This window comes from Chelon labrosus (genome assembly GCF_963514085.1).
Source record: "Chelon labrosus genome assembly, chromosome: 23".
NCBI classification, from domain to species: Eukaryota; Metazoa; Chordata; class Actinopteri; order Mugiliformes; family Mugilidae; genus Chelon; species Chelon labrosus.
This window is the reverse complement of record NC_140356.1, coordinates 7,091,040-7,114,586: the sequence shown is the minus strand read 5'-3', so window position 1 is coordinate 7,114,586 and position 23,547 is coordinate 7,091,040. Positions and strand designations below refer to the sequence as shown.

Genomic DNA, 23,547 nt, shown 5'->3' with positions numbered 1-23,547 from the left:
ATGTTTTAAAACAAATGGCTACTTATTATCTTCTACTTATGTACTCCACTTATTATAGCGGAGAAGAAGAAGAAAGTCACTTGACACAGAAATGAAAGTACAAATACAGTACATGGAAATTGTTATTATCTTATTAGAATGTAAAGTACTTGAGGGAATGTACTTAGTCAAATTCGACCACTGCCAACATGACTGATAGTCTCACTGATCCTGCAGGGCTGAGATATTTCTTTATCTTTTCATGCATAACAACCCATTATAAAAGTATGCTGTATGTACTGTACTCCAGTGAGACAAGTACAAATATTAAATAACTACAAGCCTCGTGGGCACACTTTACTGATGCTGTGAGATATTCTAGTTTCGATGAGGTGTCACACACACTATTTAATGACTCTATTATTAAGCGCGTTTTGGTGTTATATTTTCCTCCTGCTGCTTGCCGTAGCTAATTGTAAACACGGAAGTTACGCTGCGTCGAGCCTTGCTCTCGTGTGTGAGAGAAACACGGCGAACTACCGCGAAAAATACTTAAAAGAGTTTTAACTGTTGAAACCATTAATTATTTAGGTCTTTAATGTGTGTAACTGTCTTTACGCTGAGGGGAAAATGAGAGTCTGAGAACCATTCAACCCATATTCTTAAAAATGCTAGCGTTTTTTTAGCCGTGGTGCGTTAGCTTAGCCTTCGAGAAGAATGGCAGATAAAAAAGAGAAAACGTTTAAGTTTGTGATCGTGGGAGGTGGCATTGCGGGTGTGACATGTGTTGAGCAGGTGAAAGTGAATTGCTGATAAGTTACGAGTTAGCTCCGTGCATGTGTAACATAAATAGAAAGCCGCTAATAGCACAGACTGCCACGATGATTGTTATATTGCAACCTAAATGTTTCTCTTTATTGCCAGCTGTCATCCCAGATTCCGTCAGCAGACGTGGCTCTGATTACAGCAGGTCCGCACATCAAGGCAGTGACCAACTATAAACAGGTCAGAAAGATAATTTATGATGGTTGTGGTAGGTCAGTGGGAGCACTGTCAGCATTCGTGTACATACGCCATGTCCTTCACAATCACCAGACTGTTTGACCAGCATACTGGGGTGGCGGGCAGTTTGTAATCTTCCACTGTCCTCTTCGGAAAGGTGTCCCAGACGCTGGAAGAGTTTGACGTGGAGGAGAGACCGTCCAGTGTACTGGAGGAGAAATTTCCCAACCTGACTGTCATCCACTCTGCCGTGAAATCACTCCACACACAGTCACATGTAAGGAACTGTTTGTGAAACAGGACTGTATGGATTGTATATAGTGCTGTGTCTATAGAATGACAATCCTTTATACCAAAGAGGTTTGGTAATTTGGATCAGTGTAGAATATATATCTAACACCAAAAACATACATGCTCAGATTTCTTATTACCAATAGATCGAGTTTTGACTATTACCTGTCTACTGTCGCCACCTTGTGGACAAGTGGATATAGCAGGTGTACAAAGTTCAGTGTAGCAGGACTGATACGAGCACCAAATATATACTCACTTGCCAGTTCATTAGGTACACTAGTAAAAGTGAATGTCTTCCATTATAACAGTCCTGCATTAAACCACATTAAACTGTCAAGTACGAGTGTAATTTAGGGAGAAGCATCACTTCCCCAAGTAAGAATCAACAGTTAAAACAAATTCTTTTCTCCCACTCAGTCTGTGGAAACTTCGGACGGCCGTGTTTTTGGTTATGAGAAGCTGTGTATCTGCAGCGGTGCCAGACCCAAGCTCCTAACCCGGGACAACCCTTACGTTCTGGGAATACGGGATACGGACAGTGCCCAGGTAAAACTACTCGTCGGCAATGTCTGGATCTTTTGTTACGAGTCTAGGAATTATAATATGGATGTATTTTGCACAACTAGCACGGCATATCTGGATCTGTGTGGATGATTGAAACTTCTTGTTAATCTATAAATAGACAGTCAAAACATTTGCACTAAAAACACGGCTGCAGGTTACAAAACATGTTGATGCTCACCAGTATGTTGTCTCTTCGCGTTTCAGGAGTTTCAGAAGCGATTATGCAGCGCGAAGAGAATCGTCGTTGTCGGAAACGGCGGGATTGCCTTGGAATTAGTGTGAGTCTACCGTGACCAAAATGCGGAAATGCCATAACAAAGAATATGTTTATGTTTTCCTGACTCCCAGCCGTCGCCTAGTGATTATTTATTCAGACGTCCAGTTAATCTGTTTGCTATTAATGAACATTTACTGATTAGGTACGAGGTGGAGGGCTGTGAGGTGATCTGGGCCGTGAAGGACAAGGCCATAGGGAACACCTTCTTCGACGCCGGAGCGGCTCAGTTCCTCATCCCGTCGCTCGAGGCTGGCAAACCAGAGGTAGCTGCCCCCTGTAAGAGGCCTCGCTACACCACAGAGGAACCAGCAGCCGGAGAGGTGCAAACCTTCACAGCAGGTCTTTATCTGATGAGGAGTTTCACTTCCACGTTTTACTCTGCAGCATTCTCTCACTCCCTTCTGCACAGATGGCACTTTGATGCATGTTTGTCCATTCTCAGATAGAAATCCACGCGGGCACGGCCCTACAGAGTCTGGTAGTGCTCTCGGCCCAGACTGGCATGATGGGATAGTTCTGCGAGGAGCCGAGCAGGTGAGACATGGGTCAATCAGGTTTCTTCAAATGATTCTGATAAGATGTACCAATCAGCCACAACATTAAAACCACTTAGAGGTGAAGTAAATAACACTGACTATCTTGTGACAATTCAGTGTTCTGCTGGGAAACTTTTGGACCTGGCATTCATGTGGAGGTTACTTAGACATGTACCACCCACTTAGACCAGACCAGGCAGCCCCACCCCATGACACTTCTTAATGACAGCAGCCATCCCCAGAAGGATGCAGCCTGACACAGACACATGCACAAAAACGGTTTAGGAACAACTAAAAAAAAAAATGTGAAAAACGGCACAAGGTGTTGACCTGGCCTCCAAATTCACTAGATCCCAAGCTGATCAAGTATCTGTGGGATGATCCACAGAGGACCCTCCCTTTAGTCCACTACTTCTCAGCCGGCGTTCGAACCGCTGATCTTCAGGCCCTCACCCTATACCCTGAATTGCAAGGGAAGACCTACATAATATTAGGTCATAATGTTATGCCTGATCGGTGTATATACACACACATATTTCCCCCCAACTTTTTGTCTATTGCTAAACATCCCTTAATTCTTTTAATGTCTCCAACAATAAAAAAAAAATGATGTCAGGCACAAACCAGTTTGGTACGTCTCTGTTCCATCTCGTCTTATCACCTGATGTTTACCCTCCGTGGGGACAAACATGCGCAGAAAGAACTTATTCATCCCAACCAAAGAGAAGCATTTGGATCGAGCATGTGATATGATGATATAGTTATCAGCTGCTACTATTTTCCTATTTAGAGGATTAATCAATATCAAGAGGCCAGTCTGCTCTGTGCGTGTCGGCTACATGAGGCACTGTTTTGCCTTATTGGGTTATTATGCTGATTATTAGAGGAACACTAGCGGCCATGTGACCGTGTATTAACATGTTTGTTACCATGTGCATGGCCTTTAAGTTGAGCAGGCTATTTCTCGGGGAAATATCAGATGCAAATAATATGTTTTGACCTCCACTCTGCCTGTGTGTGCTCAGGTGTCCCGCAAAGTTTCAGTGGAATACCAGTGTGAAGTGGAAAAGATCCTCACCTCTGAGGAGCTCCTCAATTCCCCACAGCAAACACTAAGTCATGAGAGCGGTGAGAACTAGATTCGTCGTCCTCTAACTGTTCCTTTTGCTTCCCTTTTTTTCCCCCACTTTTTCATTCCTCAAGCTTTTCTTCTGTCTCAGCAGGGTCCTGGCCAGTCTACGTCCAGCTGACCAGTGGAAAAACATTTGGCTGCGATTTGGTTGTCAGTGCCACCGGTGTTGTGCCAAACACTGAGCCTTTTCTCCATGGAAACACTGTAAGGAAACTCATCCATATGCAAAGCAGAATTTATTAGTGAATCTGCCAGTGCTGTGGGGATCTTCAAGCCTTGGGAGCATTGTTGTTCTCAATTAGCATTAAATACATTCCTGCTTTTAGTGACTCATCAAAAGGTCGCCTGTCTAACCAGCTGTTATCAAAACGTGGCTGTGCCGTGTCAGGTCTCAGCAAAAATTGGAGATTGGCTTTCTTGCCTCAAGACTGGGTTAAACATCAGGAGTTGCACACTGTTTGTTCCTAACATGTAACATAAGATATGAATATTTCAACTTTAAGCACATTAAGCCAATTTAACTTGGAGTTGGAGGCAGCACATTACAGTATTATGACATTACCACAATACTTTAGTCATGATATTAGTGTGATAACATACAGTATATTTTGATTCCTCACTTATGTTTATTTGCCAATTACGTCCTCAAACTTTCCGATGCATCTATCTTTCTTCAACCAACTAACTCGCTGACCGGCAACTATGTTGGTGTCATCAAGAAAAAACTCAACAGCACCGTCTAGTGGACTGAAAAGACAATTGATTTTATTATTGAAGTATCAAAAAGTTTAATTCATATTTGCTATTTATATTAAATACATGTCACACAAAATATTGCTGTAACTATTTTTTTCTCCCAACCCTAATATAGTGCAAATTGACATCTTGGCAGTATCAGATTCCGCCTAACTCCTGGCTGACAGATATAATGTAGGCAGATAAACAGATAAAAGAGTTGGAGCGTGAGTAGAGGTGAGGCAGGAAAGTGACCAGAGGAATTTACAAGGGAATTACCTAGAAATTTGCCTACTGTACAGCTGTCGAAAGTGGGGAAATTATCTCTGAAGGCCAATAATTTGTTTCCACCAGGATGTTCGTTGCTGCTGTAAAGTTAGCCATTTTAACATGTAGGTCGATGGGGATTGATTCCGTTTTGGAGCTAGCCTCAACTGGCCATTTGAGGAACTGCAGTTTTCGGGCACTTAAGGGTTTTCTTAATTTTTGCCCGTAAAAAGTTAGTGTTACAATTTCCCCATTGCGGGACAAATAAAGTTTTTTCTTATTGTTCTAGAAAAGAGTCATTGTATCAAAATTAGCGTACATTCTACACAGACTTTTCATGTCAACCGAAAAGTACCCTTCATAATGAGACCGGTTGTTACTTTTTGTTTCATGTGTTTAGTTTGCTTTGGCAGATGATGGCGGCCTGAGAGTAGACGATCACATGATGACGTCGGAGCCGGATGTGTATGCCGCAGGAGACGTGTGCACCGCGTGCTGGGAACACAGCCCACTTTGGCAACAGGTAAACTAATTGACAAAATCAGAGTTTGTAGTATTTTTTTCCTTTTTTATAACTTCTTTATTGTTGGCAATCCGCAAATTATATTCTGTCCACAATCACTTCATCCAAATCTAAATGTTTTATTCTAGATACGCTCAGTTCCCATATCTTTAAGTCCTGATGGTTATGATAATGTCGTAATTTTGGGCTAAAACCAGAAGTATTTATTTGAGGCCAAATCCAAATGCATGATCAATAGGATAAAATGAATAATTAAGTAATAACATTGCAATATTCAGCAAAAGAAATGGATTCAATTCCTTAAAGTCCTCACTACATTAGTCATGTGTCTGGACAGATGTTTGTACTGTAGATATAAACTGTAACCAGAGCTAACTTTACATTTCAAACTTTTTCTTTCTCCTTTACTCCTGGAGTGAGAAAAGCTTGAAAACAGCGTTCTAAGTCCTCTGTTTTATATATTTGATATTGTGTTTCCTGTGTGTGCTATATACAGATGCGTTTGTGGACACAGGCCCGTCAGATGGGCTGGTACGCAGGCCGCTGCATGGCGGCACATGCCCTCTCCGAACCAATAGAGCTGGACTTCTGCTTCGAGCTCTTCTCACATATTACCAGATTCTTCAACTACAAGGTGAAGAACATTTTACTGCAGCAATGTTTTTTTTTTTTTGGAACAATAACTAGAACGTTAATCATCCACTACGTGATTCATGTTGTTTTCTGTAATGTTGAAAATCCTGTCAAGGTCGTTTCCCAGCGCTCTCTTTTCTCTGCCTCAAGGCTCAGTCGCGTCTTTGTTTGTCTGTTCAAACAACTTCCTCTCCTCTGCTCGTTCCACAGGTGGTCCTGCTGGGAAAGTTTAACGGGCAGGGTTTGGGGCCTGACCATGAGCTGCTGCTACGCTGCACCAAAGGCCGGGAGTATGTCAAGGTGACACGAAAGGGAGCAAGCACGCCATAATGCTGTCTTGTGATTGTGCATCTTGTGTTTTCTTCAGTCTCCTTTTATATTTGAATGCCGAGTCTGAGCTGGCATCAAATGTAGACACGTGATCAGCTTGTTGAAACTGCTTTGCATGCACGTAAGCTCACCAACTTGTGGAGGTGAGTGTGGTGTGCCGTCCGGCTAAAAAAAGGCATATGAAAAAAAGAAAAAAAAAAAAACATTAAATGATTTACCACTGCATCTGCACTCCAAATAGGTCAAATCACAAATCGACCCCCAAGCTTGTAGCCATTATTATGTTGATCAAACGCAGCATTGCTCTTTAAACTGACATCCGTCCTCTTGATCCTTCTGGTCTTGGATGTCTTTTCCAAACTATTTTGAAAATATTGAAGACTTTGGGAACACCTTCTTCCAAGTAAATCATACCCCAGGTTCCCATGTGCGTAGATTAGAATTCCATTAATGAACACCTTGAAATTCTGAACCAGTGACGTCACTGGTTCCTGGAAGAACAACTGAACCTCAATTCCACAAACACAGAGAATGTTTTTGATAAGAAAACAAGAAAGAACTTTGTTGTTCCCACTGCATTCCTAACAGTACGGACACATCAAATACCTGCCGACAATGAAAGGCAGACTGTGACGTATCCTCGCATTGGTTGGATCTGGATCAAAAAGTTGCCCTTGAACAAACCACAACCAACTCCTAGTTGGTAAATAGGTTCCTCCCCTGTGTGAAAGGAAGTATCTTCTTTAGGGAAACAATACCTAGTATCTGAGAATCTAGGAAGAGCTACAGACTGTCATACAGATCTGGCCTCTCCTGAATGGATCTGATCCCTTGGTCTACAGTTTATTCATTCTAGAGGATCATGTCATTGAGAAAATATTTAACATGATGACCAATTTAACACGATGAATTGGTTGCATAGCCCGGGACAGTGGTCTGGCTAGTCCTAACGATACTGGACACACTGGAAAAACAAACATTCGCTGACGGCCTGGCACAAGAAAACGGCCGACCCTAGGCTCGACGTGTCACGGCCCTTGTTCACACAACTAGAGACAAGGTCGACAGTTCTTCGCAGAAGTATTTTAACAGGTTATTCCTGTTTTTGTTGCAGGTGGTTCTCAGCGGAGGGAGGATGGTGGGAGCGGTGCTGATTGGTGAAACTGACCTGGAAGAGACTTTTGAGAACCTGACCCTCAACCAGATGGATCTGACGCCATACGGAGAGGAGCTGCTCAACCCCAACATCGACATAGAAGACTACTTTGATTGAGCGCCAGTGCCGCATGGCGGTCACTGCAGACTGAAGGTTAACGCCAGGTAGAAGAGTTTAATGAAGAAACCATACCTGAAGGCTGTCTAGAGGCATGAGAAGGAACCATGCGTTCTGTCATCTACATGTGTAAAGCAGAGATTCTCTTGGTTCTTATTGATGCAGATTTATTTTTCATGTAAAATTAAATTATTTTCAGAACCACTAAACTGCTCTCTTTCTCTGCTTCTCTCTTGTAGTGGTAATTTATATCCATCACCAAGGTTAAAACTCCCTGAGATAGAAGCACATGAAGTGCAGTAACACCCGCTTGACCCACTGTTTTAATAGGCAAGCACTCACAACAATGGAATATGTTCAGCAACACTTGACAGAGAAAAGGAAAATCCTTTTGTTGTAGTAACGCTCGATCAGATTTCAGCCTTAACAGCAACTGTAGCTCCGCTTGTGCTTTGGCTAAAGTCAGCATTATTATACGGAGCTAAGACTATGTGGGTTCCATGGTGTAATGGTTAGCACTCTGGACTTTGAATCCAGTGATCCGAGTTCAAATCTCGGTGGAACCTCATGTATTTATGTTAATGGTACTAGTCCAGACACGCAAGGATGTGCATCCCCCCATGAGCAAGCGCCTAACCCCCAAAAGTGCTCCCTGGTTGCTGCAAAGGTGCACGTACTACAGAATGAGCTTTTGACAAGAAACATTAGACGGAGTTATTTCAATAGGCAAACTATCCATTTCAACTTGTGTGGTCGCCTGTAGGCTTGTGCTTTTTGGGTCAGTGGCTCACTAACGGCATCTGATTTAGGTGGCTCTATCGGCTGAGAAAAACGGATTTGTACTCGCTTGGCTTTTTGGAAAATGACTAAAAACATGCGTACAAGGGAACACAAACTTTGCAGTAGGCGTTTCCCCTGCATGTTCCCCATCTTTTTCCTCATGTATACCAGCATCCATAACACCTGGGAGAGCTGACCAGTGCAACGACTGGCAACTGGGCAGCGCTCCCAGGTGTATATGTTTACCTGTGTGGGTGGAGAGCAGGGCATTGTTTACAGGGTGAGTCAACACTTCCCAGAGTGGGCCCCTGCATCGAGATATAATTGAAATCCTTGTTTATATGGAGACCGGTTAGTGTCGAGGGTTGGACAGTTGGTGCAATCCCAGGTACTGTTGTGCGTTACCAAGAAATCAAACAAACCAGATCTGGCATTATACGAATGGCAGCGTGGAAGAAAACACCAACGCCTCTTAATACCAAGATGGAAATATTCCTTGTGCGATACCACTGATCTAAAACATATCTGTGTATAAGAGTTCATTGACTGCTGTGAGGGTAGACTCAAGCAGTCATAATGAGAGTATGCCAGTTGCATGTTAGAGATAAGGGAAACCAAGATCCAGTGGTCATGATAATGACCTGATAAAATCAGTTTGACTTGAATTGACATTGCTTCATACTCTGAATGGGAACAGATTTGTAATAGCTCTCAATTGCTCTGCAATAACAGTCCACACACAGTTCGAAGTTCAAACCTATACATACAGTTTATATGGTTGACACCTTAACACTTTTATGATATAAGTATAAAGTATAATCTCCTAGAGGCACAGTTGTGTAGTAGTTTGCACTGACACAGCACAGCAAGAAGGTTCTTGGTTTGAATCTGTCAGCCAGCTGAGGCCTTTCTGCCTGTATGGGTTTTCTCTGGCTTCCTCTTGCACTTCCTGAATCAGAAAAGATTATGTTCAAATTCAACATTTCATTTCAATGTTGCTACCACTGAGTTTATGTAATGCAGCCAGAACCTATGTAAGTTTATGGCTTTTGCCACTTAAATTAGGAGGGACTCATGTTAATGGCAAACCACAATTAAAATAATAAATACATTTTGTATTCACGAAAGCATAGGCTTTTACGTTCTCCTATAAGTTTACCAGTGTGAAGTTAATTAAAACGCGGGGACTAATGTAGTTAAGGTGGATTTACTCTATCAGTGTCGCAGCACTGACATTTAAAGCGCTCAGACGTGACACAAATCTAATTTCATTCAAGTAGGTTGCGGATGTGACGTCTGCACGTACGTGTACGTTTGACTGTAGTCGCCTAAGCACGCCGACTTAAATCCATACTGAGTATTATACAGAGAAATCTGAGTACTGAATTTGGTTCGTGTACAATTGTGCCTTATAATTCTTGTGCAGTTTGTTATTCTTGAGTCAAACGTTTAATTAACAGTAGTCGTTCAGATGTATATGCGCAGAGAGACATTTTTAAGCGATTAAGCTCCACCTCCGGTGCGCGCTGACATTTTGAATACGCGCCTCTCATGAGTCACCCGTCTACCAGCATGCATCGGGGGGAATTTTTTTTTCCAAGTGGGTGGGGCTTTTTGAGAGGCGTTGCCTCACACAGACTCTAGCACGATTATATACCCGCAGCCCTCCACGCATTTTCATACATTGCGCATTTTGCTGCAGAGAACGCTAGTTCAATTTCCAGAGTGCGAAACGTTTGAAGAAATAAAGTCTTAGCTATGGCCAACTACATTCACGTACCCGACGAGGCTCCCGCTGTGCCCAAAATAGACGTGACCGTTGACGAGAGCGACTACAGAACCGGTGCACTGAAGCTGATGAAGGAGCTGAGACCAAACTGGAAGCCGTCCGAGGTCAAAGTGAAGGTGCCATTTTATTTTTAAATTTAACATTTTACCGTCCGTTCGCTTTATATCACACATTTACCCGGTACGTTGTTCTCGTCGTGTCTTTTGAAATGCTAAAACTTAGCTAGCAAGGTGTTCCCGCATAAAAACTCAAGCTAGCCGCAGTCAACGTAAATTGATTCATAGTGCTAATGTCTCACGCGACTGGCTATTATAGTGAGACTGCAGGCAGCGAAAAGGACATTAATTGTGTTTATGTCACTATAAAATTGATGCTGACAATCAAAGACTTGCTGGTTAGGCGCTAAATTACAGTCCAGGAGATACTGCGCTATTTTATCTGCGTTAATGTTTTGCGTCTGCTCATGCGTCAGCTCCGGCCGTGACCAAGCTGTGGGAGTCTCTCGTTTCTTTTTTGCGCACCCTGCTAACCTACTCAAACATACTCTTCTATGTCACCTGACTCCCTTTTTCAGTGGCATGGACGAAAAAAAAAAAAAAAACCTTTAGAAGTGGTTATGTAATGTGGGGGCTTTGTCGCCTCGGTGGCTCAGTAGGCCAAACTGGAATCCATCATGAATTTTAGATTTTTTGTCAGGGACGATCAGAAGATACTCTTTGTAAAGTATAATCTGGAGATTCAGACTGTTCTTGTAAACGTCCAGAAGAAACACAGATGCCAAATAGAGCGTGACTTCTTGCAGTTTGCATAATTGACTTGTACTGATCCTGTGAGTGCTGACTGATTTGCCAAAGTCAAACAGGTCTAGTGTCTTTACATTAACCTATATAAACTGTACAGTGAGACATGCACACTCTGTACATGAGGTTTTATTTTCCTGTAGCTGTAACCGGGGGCGTGGCCCTGCCAGGTAAACACAAGAGGGGATGAAGGGTAGTCACATGCTCTGCCATGCCTATATATTCGTGAATAAGAGCAAAGTGGGAACTCAGCGAATGCCAGACATTGCCTCCTCCTGCAAAATAAAATTCCTCGCAGTCCTGCCATTCTCAGTCAATCCCAGACAAAGTGAACAATTAGGACTGGTATGTTGGAAACTGCCCACACCCCCCCCCCCCCCCACCCAACACAGACACCACTCACCAGAGACAGTCCACCTTAAATCAGCTAAACGGCCAAAGCCAACATTGTCATTGCTAGATTCATTCTTCCGCCCTTGTTTTCCCTCTAGTTTTCCAAAAAGTGGCTCCTCTCAGAAATTACGTCATGCTCAATACAATGTAGTTATTCAGTACTTAAATAGCATCATGTGGATGGTCCCACTAACTGTAGGCGTTGAGTTAGATCTTTGAACTACAAGGCAAATTTAGATTTCTCCCAGATTCACCTGTTCTCCGCTCTTTTCTCCGTCTCTTGCAGTTTTTCACAGATGGAATCACCAATAAGCTACTTGGCTGCTATGTGGGTGCGGTCATGCAGGACGTGGTCCTGGTCCGTATTTACGGCAACAAGACGGAACTGTTGGTCGACCGGGAAAATGAAGTGAAAAGTTTCCGAGTACTACAAGCGCACCGCTGTGCCCCGCGCCTTTACTGCACCTTCAACAACGGCCTGTGCTATGAATTTCTGCAAGGAACTGCCCTGGAGCCAGAGCACATTCGCAGCCAGCCTATTTTCAGGTAAAAACAGAATTAGTGGAAAATGTTTTAAAAGTCTGAGATTTTGAAACTGACAAATAATTTTGTAAAATAAGGCTAAACATAATGTTTATAGTCTGACTTGTTGAAGTTTTGGTTTCTGACAAGAAGATGTATTCTAATTTATGATTAATAGGTTTATCTACACCTGGATTGTTAACTGCAGCTCTTTTGCATATTACTGTTTGCTGAGCTCATTCCCTGCCTCTATCTTGCAGGCTCATTGCCAGGCAACTGGCCAAGTACCATGCCATCCATGCCCATAATGGCTGGGTACCCCAGTCTGACCTGTGGCTGAAGATGGGCAAGTATTTTGCTCTCATCCCCAAGTACTTTGAGGACCCTGAGCAGAATGCCAGGTGAGGCCATAGTAGCTCAGCGTTACAGAAGTCTGCCAGAAGATGATCAGAAATTTCTAGTGTGAATTTCTGGTGAACTGCGTAAATGTCTCTGAACACCATTTAAATGCCATTCAGTGCCTCAAAGCTCAGTTTAGTTTCAGTTTCACAGCCTGTAAGAGTAAAAAGTTCAGAACAAGCTGTTCAGATGTCAAAGAGGATTATGGCAATGTTGACTCTTTAAACATGGCTTGTCTAGTAATTACCTGCGTATTTTAATAAGCAGTTATTATACCAGTAAAAATAGTATAAATAACTTCCAACTATTCTTGCATTCACCACACACAAAAGCAATACCTCTAGAAACAAGAGGGTACAGACTGAAAATATATAATAAGTTCAGAACACCATGAAAGTATTTCAGTCAACCTGAAAAAAGTAGACTGGATTTGATTAATTTTTCTTAAAAATATCTAAGCCACATGGATTATATGACCTCATACTCATCTTATCACTGAGTTGTAATCGATCCAAACAGCCACATGTGGGATGGCACAACATGAGTATTTATTATCTCTTGCACTTGTGCCGCATGTCTGAGGAGTTATGTGACCTTTGTAGGCTTACTTCAAGGCTGATACATTCCTAAGAGATGACATAACAAAGTTTGAAGTCTGTGTCTTTAACCTGTGAAACGTAAAGGAGCCACACCCTGTAAGGGTAAAAAGTAGTTTGTACCTTAAAAATAACAGGTGCACTGCATCACACTCAGACTGAGTTCATGATTATCGTTGCTCACTCTATTAAGTGGATTGTTCGAAAATTGCTGTGGCAATACCCGCAACCTTTGTGTATATTGGCAACCAGATGAATCCAAAACAAACACTGACTTTGTAGGCCGTTGATTTGAATGGAGGTCACCCAAATACTAACACTGAAAGAGAACCACTGATAAATACTTCGCAAAACATTGCGAAACCCACAGCATCTCATGGGTGTATCTCACGTGTATTGAAGTCAACATCAAACAAACAAACGGGTGGGTGTGCGACCACATGGAGTGACTGTTTTCGCTTTGTGTTGTACAGTTTTTATATCTGATCTCATCCTGCAAATGACAAAAAAATAAATAAAATAAAATAAGTTAACTGAACGAAGCAGAGAGAGGATGGCAGTTTGCTTACTAGGCCTTTTAAATAAATATGTATAGTAGAAAATGAAAATGGATTAAACCTGGGTGTGTTCCAGCTACTGTAACAGTACAGTGTAATCTAACACATATTAAAGTAGTAGTTGTTGTTACTTACAGACAGAACAGAAAACTCCTTTTATTGTATTTCCTCAAATGAAAACCAGTAGTCAGTTACAAGCCGGGTGTCATGGCAGTTGGCATGGTTGCTTTAATTTAATACATTCACAAGTATAATCCTGGCATTTTCGAGAAAGCACTATTTAGAAATGAAGGAATAACTATTATTGAGCAACGGGATCCTTCATAATGAAGTGGACTAAAATATAACATCTATTTATTCGACAGAGGAAATAAAGAATAGAAACCTGTCTATATAAATACTACTTGTATAATTTTTTTTATAGCTGTGGTGTATTTGCAGTTAAATTGAGATTGCATAGTAACAAAGATTACATAAATATGTAAGTATATATACCCCGATAATATTGTTTGTCTGAAAATTACGAGTACTTGCTATTTGTTTCCTTCTCTTCTAAAGCTTCATATTTTCTGTTCCTGTTTTAAGTGTTGCCACCATTTCTGATGCTTTCAGGTTTCCCTCACTGACTTACCCACCTCCATCTGCCAATACATTAATACGCTTTATACTCTAATTCCCTCTCTGTACACTCACTCTTTAACTCGCTGCCCCCTCCAGGTTGATTATGGAGGTTCCCAGCCCACGGTGCCTCCGAGAAGAACTGGTGTGGCTCCAGCAGAACTTGTCATTGCTGGGCTCCCCCGTAGTTCTCTGCCACAACGACCTCCTGTGCAAAAACATCATTTATAACCCGAAGGGAGGTGAGTATGAACTGCAAAAGTGCAGTCCCTGACATTACCGTGTGACTGAATTGTGTTGTAGTGTGATCTGCATTGGTCCCCGCACTCAGGTAGGATTGCATTGCCTGGACTTCCTCAACCCTAGTCACATGCTTCACTCATTGTGTTTGCATTGGGCTGCAGGTGTAGAATTAGAACGGTCAGACAAGACAATCCAGTTGTTTGGATTTTCTGCTAACGCTCTCAATTGAATCCTTATTCAACAGTAGTACAGATTTAGATAGTTAAACACACTCACAGATTTTGATGCAGCAGAAATTTAAATCCTGGCTATTGTCTTGTTCATGAACGAGTGAAGCCTTAACTAATTTGGGTTTCTTTTTTCCCTAAAATTCGTCTGATCTGTCGTTCTAATTCTGTGCTAAGAACTAACAATGTAAATGTTATCAGCTAGAACAAACAATGCCATTACATCATATCACATACAAAGTCAGTTGTATTGGTGCTGTAGCAATGTTGCCATTTTTGATGGTATGAATGTCAAGCAGCCTTTCCTCAGGGCTTACTTGCACTGACCAGCTGTAACTATACTGGCCCAGGAGGCTAGTCAGTGAAACTCTAGTGATTGTCTTTGTAGCAGTTGAATGCTATTACAAACATATAAAAGAATTACAAATGGGGAAAATAGGCTACTACAAGGGTTTTAATGTATGTGGGAGGTGGGTGGGGGTGTTTAAGGGCGGGTTTAAGAGCTGTCAGCCCCCTCGTCAGTTTGTGACGAGGGGCGAGGCCCTTCTCACAGCTCCTTGTGTCTAGCCTTTCTCCCCTAGGAAGGACAGCTGAGGCTGTGGCTGCCCTGCGCCACCCTGCCCTGGGGAGGCAATGGAGAGAGACAAACCTCACGCACAGTCGGCTCTGAGGGCCCTCGCGTAGTCTGCCCACTGCTCAGGCTAAACGGGATGTGTTCATGTCAGCAGTAGGAGCCACGTACCTACCTACCCCCCCTCCAGTGCTACTCAGTCATCAATTGTCTATCTGACATGTTACTGCTAGGTTACTTACCGAACTGGTTATTACATAACTGGTTTTACATTTGCCCTTAGGCTATGTGACCTTGAACACCAGCCATATATTGAAATGTAAAGGTGCCCCTCCCCTTTCTTCTCTCTATCCTACAGTTCTTAATTTCATAGAAACAATAATAATCACCAGGAAGACTGTGAAAATGAAAATATATGTTCATTTACTCATCAAAACCAACACTGAATTGATTCAACGAATCAGTCTATTGATCTGTGCCATAGAGCTCCATTGTTGTCCAGGAGTCATTGCACTAGTGCACCAAACGTGTGTTAATCCACAGCCAACAATAAAACATATCCTCAGTTTACAAGTGCAACGCTCGGCTGTTTGTAGTTTTAATAAAAGAATACACTTGTCACACTTTTTATTATTATTCTTCTTCCTTTGAAGGAATGAATTAGTTATGTGCTGAGGAGCATGGGAAAGTTTGAAAGTATTAAGTGACTGTCTAACTTGTTTTTAATGGGTATATAATTGACTCTGATTATACAAGATACTGTCAAATCTTATCCAGTAAAGCAGTCAAAGGGAGAGCATTTTGCCAGAGTTTTCAAGAACTCACTGTGGAGTCGGTGTCTCCACCTGCAGAATCTTATTTGAATATGTGGTTCTGCATATCAAAGAAGCGTTCTCTGCAAACTTGCACAATCACGTTTCAGGCTGCAGCTAGCAAGGTGTAAGAGCCTGACGTTATCAGTCCTTATGCTTGGAAGAATTAAATCAGATTAAAACCTACAATAGGTAGGACCTTATCCCTTACTTCTATTGTAATCACTTATGTCTTAACCATGCAAACATAATCAAATTGCACCTACAAGTCACAATCACAATGGTATGGACTCCACAATGGAGTCTATGGCACTATAGCTGCTAGTAATAATTATTGTATTTCTGACTATGCTCGCTCAGGCTGTCTAAACCATCGTTGTAGTGAACTCAGTTGCTCTCTTGCACTACACTTAACACCCTTTTGTTGAATTGGCATGAAAAGAAACTGAATAGCTTCCACGCTGCTTCCTGTCTCTGCTGTTTAACTGTAGTTACTGAGTTGAAACCACCAGTCTGCCAGTGTGAGACGCCACCACTTCCTGTATTGATAAAACCATAAACAGAAGAGGAGGAAGCATTTTTTTTTTTTTTGTGTGTACATTTTTTGAAAGTTTAAAATGCACTTTCAGCGAGATCTGTATTACTTCTTTCTTTTTGTCTCTCTTTCCTTTGTCTCAGCCTCAATAACAAGCTGGTTTAGTTTCCCTGCCCCTCTCGCTTTACTTTGGTATTTACAAAGAAAAAAAAAGCATTTTACTTGGTCCCAAGGGCCAGAAATGCATGTCTCAGCAGCCTACAGGAAGGCTCCTAAAGATTCTGTCATTTGCAGAAGCAGCAGAACTGTCACGCTATTGGATTCACAGCTGGCCAATAGGAAGGGAGCATTGGAGGGGTGTGTTGTCAGGAGGGGAGTGGGAGTTTGGCAGCAGAGTCTGATGTTTCGGCACTGTGCGTGCGGGAAAAAGTGGATAAAAGACAAATGTGTCCGTGAGAGAGCGAGCATGTGTGAAAGATGTTTGCCCCAACCTTTTCATCTGCTGCACAGGGGGGCTATAGCCACTGCCTGGAGGTGTTCAGTTGTGTCCCGCTAGGACCTACACGCCGGCTGGTAACCCACCTCAAAGTGTCTTTCTCTGTAGTCCAGCACCACCTCAAGAACTATTGTTCCATATGCTAGGGCAAAGAAATTAGCCAAGGTCACAAAAAAATTTAATTGAATGAACTTTTCTTCAAAATTCTTCTTTTTTGTCAGTGTAACCGGGCTCGTGAAAGTAAGGGTTTGTATTTTGAGACCGACCACTTCTTGACTGAATGCTTCCCTCTTTGCTCATTGTTAATGCTGATGCCTCATATTAGCAGCCTATAAATGCACTGGGACAGCAACACATTTTAAGATACTGACAACACATTTAAAATTAACAACCAGATAATCATTTTGCAAATGTACATTCAGGCGCTGACGATGTAAGCCACTCAAGACTACGAGACCTTCTAAAATTAGTATGTCAAGAAGGTTTACTTCAGTGCATCATCAGGTGCATTGTTTTCTGAAAGTCAACAAAGTCCTAAGATTGTGTGATTGTGTTTCTGTGCATTTGCAGCTCCTCCCATTACACCACTACCTTTGTTTCCTTTTCTTTTTTTCCCCCCATGTCTTCAAAACATAACTCTGACGGGGCCATTTTTCCTTTTTTCTGTGCATGTATCCAAAGCAAACATTCCCTCAAAGCCAGCTCGGCTCCCCCTTTTCCTCTGGACGTCTGTACGTGTTCCCTCTGTTGCATCATTCTCGCACATTTTCATCTCTGCGAATGAATCCTAGGCGTATGTTTGCTGATTTCTTGAAAAAAATACTGATAACTCATGTTTTACAACTGATAACTAACTCTTAGTTTTCTCCATGAAGGTGTGCAAGCCATTTGCCTCTTCTCCTTTCTATCACTACCCTTGTAGTTCTTAGCTATATCTCATTAAAAGTACAGACCTTCCACTCATTAACTCCGGTTTGTCTACTAAATAACAGGATATCTCTAAATGTGCACGTCTTAATTTTCTCTACTTTATATAATTTGTCTGTCTTCTGTTCCACTCTGTTTCCCTCAAAATGCAAACTCTTACTCCTTGCCCCCATATCTGGTTAAATAATCCATTCCAGTCCAGTCAGACATAAAGAAAGTTAGGGTATGAAATTAAAAGAGTTATCAAAGGGAAACACAACATAATCATTTTACGTATGCTTCCTTTGTCTCTTGTCTAAACAATTCTGCTTCTATTTCCAGATAACGTAAAGTTCATTGACTACGAGTATGCTGGGTACAATTACCAAGCCTACGACATTGGGAACCACTTCAATGAGTTCGCTGGTATGTATAACTGCTTGACATACATTCACTCACTAGTGAAAACTAATGTATTCTAATATAACAATCCTGCATCAAGTCAATGCTTCATGAAGTCATGGTGTTCAGAATTAGTTTCAAATAACGGAGAGCTGTGATTCCACTGCATCCATTTTGGAGGCTGTGGTTTGTGGTGATATTTAATTGTATTGTGTATTACCGACACATGTTTCTATTAATTTGACAACCCCATGTTAATCAATGGGCTAGGCTTGATAACAGAAACACTTTTGTGTTTAATTCAGTCCAGTTTAAAAGCATCATAAATGTCATCCACCACAATGATCATACCACTTCTCTGATGTTGTTTCAACATAAGAACCGTCATGAAGCTAAGAGTTAGTGCAGGACTGTTATAATAAAATACATTTGGTTTCACTATTGTACCTAATAAACCGCCACTTGAACTGGCATATTAAATTGTTGACAATAACGGTTTGTTTTTATGCATTTATAGCTCTGTTACAGTGTACATGCTCAGTGTTTGTTGTGTTTTAGGTCTGAATGAAGTGGACTATAGCCACTACCCAGAGCGGTCCTTTCAGCTTCAGTGGCTCCGCTCCTACCTGGAAGCCTATAAGGAGCACAAAGGCCAGGACAGCGCAGTCACTGATAGAGAGGTGGAGATTCTGTATGTCCAAGTCAACCAGTTTGCCCTGGTAAGTATTTGCATTGAAGCTAAATTATGAACTATAATTAATTTATGGTGAAGCCTGTCTGGACCTGGATGCTGTTTATGGGCCCGTCTGAAAATTTATCAGAACAAAATGGTTACTGTTTCAGATAGATGTTTTTATCATATGTTTCTTATTATAAGACGGTAGGTTCAGAGTCCTAATACTCACCAAATATACATTATTAATATTTTAAATAAACTTCACTTTTTTGAATGATGATATGCTACCATATCACCAGTCTGCTTGATTGCTACTGATTAGTAAGTATTTGTTAAAGATAGGAATTCAACAGTCACTCATGGTCACCCATATTTGTTTTCTTTGACTAAACACTTCTTAAAGGCTAGTGAAGGCTGATAGGAAACAGTGGGCAAAACAGAGTAGTCACTACATCTGATAGACGCTGAACAAAGCACAACATATCCTATTAACATTTCCTTCATGGTTTTAAAGGTAATTAATAAACATAATAACTCTGAAATGTTGGCCAAGACATGATTAGGCCGTGGCCTGTCGTCAAGGGCAAAAATAGCAGTAAAATCTATTGATATTAAACACTTACAGAATTCAATAAAGTTCCTCTGAGTTGATTTTCCATGCTGCCTGTTTCTGTGTCAGCAAACACAGGTGATGAGTGACGTATGTTAAACAGAAAACAGGGTGATATGGGCCATAAACCACGCTGCCTGCTCTGAATATGACAGAGAGGTGTTTGCTCACTCATGCAGCCACCATATGGGAGGCACACTTAATGACGACCTGCAACCTCAGTGAGACTCTGCGCTTTCCCCTGAGTCTGCTTTGTTTACCGTCAAGAGGAAAAAAGAGGGCAGTGTGGAGGATGGGCAAGTGGGGCAATTGTGTTTCTGTGTCAGCTATTTGTTGTTGTTGCCATAGGGCGGCTGCTGGCTTTGTGTGTGCTTGAGAGTACTGTGTTTGGATAATTAGAAATGACATTTACTTCTAGAGTAGATGCTAATCCTTTCTCCCTCTGTTTTCTAGGCATCTCATTTCTTCTGGGGTCTCTGGGCTCTGATTCAGGCCAAATTCTCCACCATCGACTTTGACTTCTTGGGGTATATTGCTATCTTGAAATAAACTTGGAGCACACTTCACTATGAGCTATTGTATTTTGCTATTCTCAGCAGATTTCAGTAATTTAATCATATGTTTAAGAACAGAATGTTAAGCATCCAGATAGGTAATATCTGTAATACAAACAGTCTGATATTTCTGGACTGGCATCCATCTAATTTCCATGTCACGTACATTTTAATCTTATCGCTGACGTAGCTGCTCTGTGTGTCTCTGCTCTCAGATATGCTGTGCTGCGCTTCAACCAGTACTTCAAGATGAAACCGGAGGCGAGTGCACTGAACTTACCCGAGTAAAACCCCCACCTCCTCATCTTCTCTTCCTCCTGCTCTTTCTCTCATCCAACCTGCTCTGCACCTCACACGATGACTGCAGAGCGCCCTCTAGAGGTCTGTGTAGAGAAGAGCCAAACTGAGAGTCCTGTTCAGTTCCCACGGGTCCCCTCTAATGTCCAAAGCACTGAATGGACCACAATCCTATCCATCATCTGTAGACACATGTGTAAAACCAGGATGTAGCCCAAATCTGTGGTATGGCCGTGTGCGAAGGACAGATTCAAGACCTGTTAATGTGAAGTCCACATGGCCTAATTTATCATGGTCATTTCTGTTATTCTAATATCTGCTTCGATGTCCGCATGATATTAGCATTCTGTATTTCTAAGCAGCTCTTCCAGTAGCTCAGATCACTTTAATACAGAGGTGGAATGTCATTTCATTCACAGTGAATACATAGCAACCACCACCATGTCTGGTGGCCCGAACACTAATCCGATTGCCTGGAGACACCTTCCTCATATGCACATTTATGGGGCAAACATTTGAGAGCCGCCCCAGTTAAAGACCAAATTTACATCAAAGCAATACAAAGCCTGCTTTGTTTACTTAGGAACCAAGACGGGGAATAAAAGAAGCAAACTCCAACGTGGATAGGCCAGTGCTGTCCCGTAATCTCATGCGATACAAGCCACCCCGCGCCACACTTGTGGCTTGTCTTGTGACTGTTTTGTTTTCACAGTTAGTTTCGCCACACATGCACCAGTGGTGTACCAGAATAGCCATGTAGGCGTTTTTGCTGCATATTTGGTTAAGGAAGATGCTGTTTACTTCACATCCTCTCCCTTGAATGACATGGTTGATTATCACTGAAAAACCATTTCATTCAAGGATAATATTCTCTGTAATGTAAGTTGTCCGATAATATTGTCATAACTGGGGACAAACATGAATCTCACTGTAATCTGAGCATTCCATGTTCATAACGCTAGGCAGGAAATTAGTTTCATCTCACATTGTAAGTCAGTTTTAGGGATTTCTTTCACTGTGACGTCGCCTGTAAACCTTGCTGTTCTAGACGAGACCAAACCATTATATCGTCTGATTCATGTTTGGAAAAGTTTCAGAATCTTCTTTAATATCACAAAACACTGCTGTTCAGCCCTGACGAACTAAGGACTGACTGTTTTCGATGCGTGTAGACCAGTTTTCATTCACAAATGTGTTATAAAGTGCGATATGGCCTTGTTGACTCTCAGACTGATGAGCTACTTCTGGCAGTCATCTTTTTAAGCACAGAAACAAGGGTCTGTAGAAAAGTGAAAAGAACAAAAGTTAAGTTAGACAGCGCTATGTTAAACATCTAATGATAGTCAGCTGTTAGTGGGACCTGAGGAGAAGAGTAACATTTGTTGGAGAAAAACAATGATTTCTCACAGTAATTGCTCTTCATGTACATCATTTTGATGTTAAGTATAAATGCTTTAAAAAGGAGCCTTGGGAAGCCTTTTTAAAAACTAAAACATCTCTTTGTTATGTAACACCAAAGTGCTGACTTATGTTTTTTTTTTTCCTTGTACATTGTGCACACTGTATTATTTTGTAGCACAAAGAGAATCCGTATAGCAATTATATAGGCTTATAAAAAGTAAGCATTTTTATACTTATTTAAATGGAAATGTTAAGGCTGAGGTCTTTGAGAGCGTGAGGATGTTTGTTGAATACTGTAAAGTGCAGGAAGAGGACTTATGTTTCACCTTCCTGAGAAATTTAAGCATCACATGTAAAATGTGGTACAACAAATTTTCTTCTTGTTTACTACAAAAAAAATGAACGCGTTTTCATTTTTTTTGCAAAGAGAACCATACTGGCAAGAGTAGTGTGAAGAAGTAAAGTTTGGAAGTAAGGCTTATTACTCCTCATGTCTATAATTTAGTGTTGCGAGTTTCATGTTGGTAAAGAGAGAGGGAAGCGGGACTTGAATTATTGGCCTGTGAAAATCTTATATAAACATGGAAGTGGTTTTTATTAAATTGCAGATTTGAGTAGTGTGGGAGATTGTCTTTTTGTTCTGTACACAGTTGGTAGACTGTCGGACCACGTTTACACACAACAAATCAGTTTGACTTCCACTTATGACTAGTCTTCTAAATTAATTAAAATGTGGAAAAAAAATAAATATTCTGGTACAATATTTGAGGTTTTATTAACCATACACCTTGAACACATTTGTACATTTTCACTGTTCATCAACGGTCACCCTAGCACTGCTTCTATCATAAACCACCGCTCCATTACTGAAATATTTTGGTATTTAAGATTGTTTTAAAGAACTGTCTGTCCATAAATCTCTGGCCACTGTAGCATATGTTTATATGTACAGTAAACAATTGTAATAATATCTTTGCTTGTTCTCATCTGTGAATTAATGTACATAGAGGGAGTTCCTTTATTTTTTTTTTCGTTTTCTAAAAGTTGCATTAAAGTGAGTTATTGCCTGGTGTAAGAGGTGAAACTGAAAAAAAAAAATGTGAATATGCTTTGGAAAATAAAGTTTATTTACGCTTATGTGTGTCTAATCCTTTCTCAAGTTATATGTATAACATCTGCGTGGTATTGTTGTTGTATATCATTGACCTAAGTAAATTAAAACTAAAACTTCCCCATTTTAGGTTTAGTTTAGTTAAGTGAAACAGCGCCCGACAATATTTGCTAAACTTACTACAATATTATGATAACTAACTTAAAAAATCTTGCTTACCCTTTTTTGTTTACTTTAAATGAAACCATGTCACTTTAGGGCTAACAGCGTGTAGACATAAACTAGTAGGTGTGGCCAAATGGAAACGACTGAAATCAAAGATGGCCGCCTCATTTTAAAACTGAGTGTAGGGGTCTCTGGAACCGTGACACAAGTTCTTCATGGCCTCACAGTCAACAAACAATAGAAGATTAGCAACACAATTAAAGTAAAACAACACGTAGAGTTAGTTTGTTTTCCAGAATTGGAAAAAAAGGATACGGTATCAGCTGATTGGTAGATGATCTAGCTCGCAACAATGGAGACAGGAGAGCTCCATTGTGTCAACAAGCATCAAGACAATCACTAAAGACAGTGGGACACAACTATATGACGTGGATACTACATGAAAGAAAGAAGACTGGCTCTAAAGTATGAACATGTGAGTCCCTCTTCACGTCTCTTGTTAGACGGTTTCTTTACATTTTCAATGCCACCAAGGTTGTGAG

The 23,547-nt window shown here is 41.2% G+C and overlaps 2 protein-coding genes across 3 annotated transcripts; both read left to right on the top strand.

Moving 5' to 3' along the window:
* The first annotated feature begins 309 nt into the window (after window positions 1-309).
* Window positions 310-8,259, top strand: pyroxd1 (pyridine nucleotide-disulphide oxidoreductase domain 1). Of its 2 annotated transcripts, none has more exons than XM_084573835.1 (13): window positions 310-774; window positions 904-984; window positions 1,139-1,258; window positions 1,693-1,821; window positions 2,044-2,117; window positions 2,259-2,455; window positions 2,559-2,650; window positions 3,678-3,780; window positions 3,876-3,988; window positions 5,187-5,309; window positions 5,806-5,943; window positions 6,153-6,242; window positions 7,387-8,259. In XM_084573835.1, the coding sequence occupies exons 1-13, from the start codon at window positions 697-699 to the stop codon at window positions 7,543-7,545; spliced, it is 1,497 nt and encodes a 498-aa protein (XP_084429961.1). In that variant the 5' UTR covers window positions 310-696; the 3' UTR covers window positions 7,546-8,259. The 2 variants fall into 2 exon arrangements, with proteins under 2 accessions (XP_084429961.1, XP_084429960.1); XM_084573834.1 differs by having other exon boundaries at window positions 3,873-3,988.
* Window positions 8,260-8,727: 468 nt separating this feature from the next.
* On the top strand, window positions 8,728-22,866 carry etnk1 (ethanolamine kinase 1). The gene is made up of 8 exons (XM_084573226.1): window positions 8,728-10,230; window positions 11,594-11,853; window positions 12,090-12,230; window positions 14,099-14,241; window positions 18,132-18,215; window positions 18,750-18,910; window positions 19,931-20,004; window positions 20,247-22,866. Exons 1-8 carry the CDS (start codon window positions 10,084-10,086, stop codon window positions 20,317-20,319), a joined length of 1,083 nt encoding a protein of 360 aa, XP_084429352.1. The 5' UTR covers window positions 8,728-10,083; the 3' UTR covers window positions 20,320-22,866.
* Window positions 22,867-23,547: the final 681 nt, after the last annotated feature.

What these genes read in the sequence shown, in the direction of transcription:
- pyroxd1 (XM_084573834.1), top strand. Translation starts at nt 697, where the DNA reads ATGGCAGATAAAAAAGAGAAAACGTTTAAGTTTGTGATCGTGGGAGGT. An exon ending in CAGTGACCAACTATAAACAG is followed by an intron (nt 985 to 1,138) that starts GTCAGAAAGATA and finishes CTCTTCGGAAAG; the next exon opens with GTGTCCCAGACGCTGGAAGA. An exon ending in TTCTGCGAGGAGCCGAGCAG is followed by an intron (nt 2,651 to 3,677) that starts GTGAGACATGGG and finishes GTGTGTGCTCAG; the next exon opens with GTGTCCCGCAAAGTTTCAGT.
- etnk1 (XM_084573226.1), top strand. Translation starts at nt 10,084, where the DNA reads ATGGCCAACTACATTCACGTACCCGACGAGGCTCCCGCTGTGCCCAAA. An exon ending in CGTCCGAGGTCAAAGTGAAG is followed by an intron (nt 10,231 to 11,593) that starts GTGCCATTTTAT and finishes CGTCTCTTGCAG; the next exon opens with TTTTTCACAGATGGAATCAC. An exon ending in CATTTATAACCCGAAGGGAG is followed by an intron (nt 14,242 to 18,131) that starts GTGAGTATGAAC and finishes TTCTATTTCCAG; the next exon opens with ATAACGTAAAGTTCATTGAC.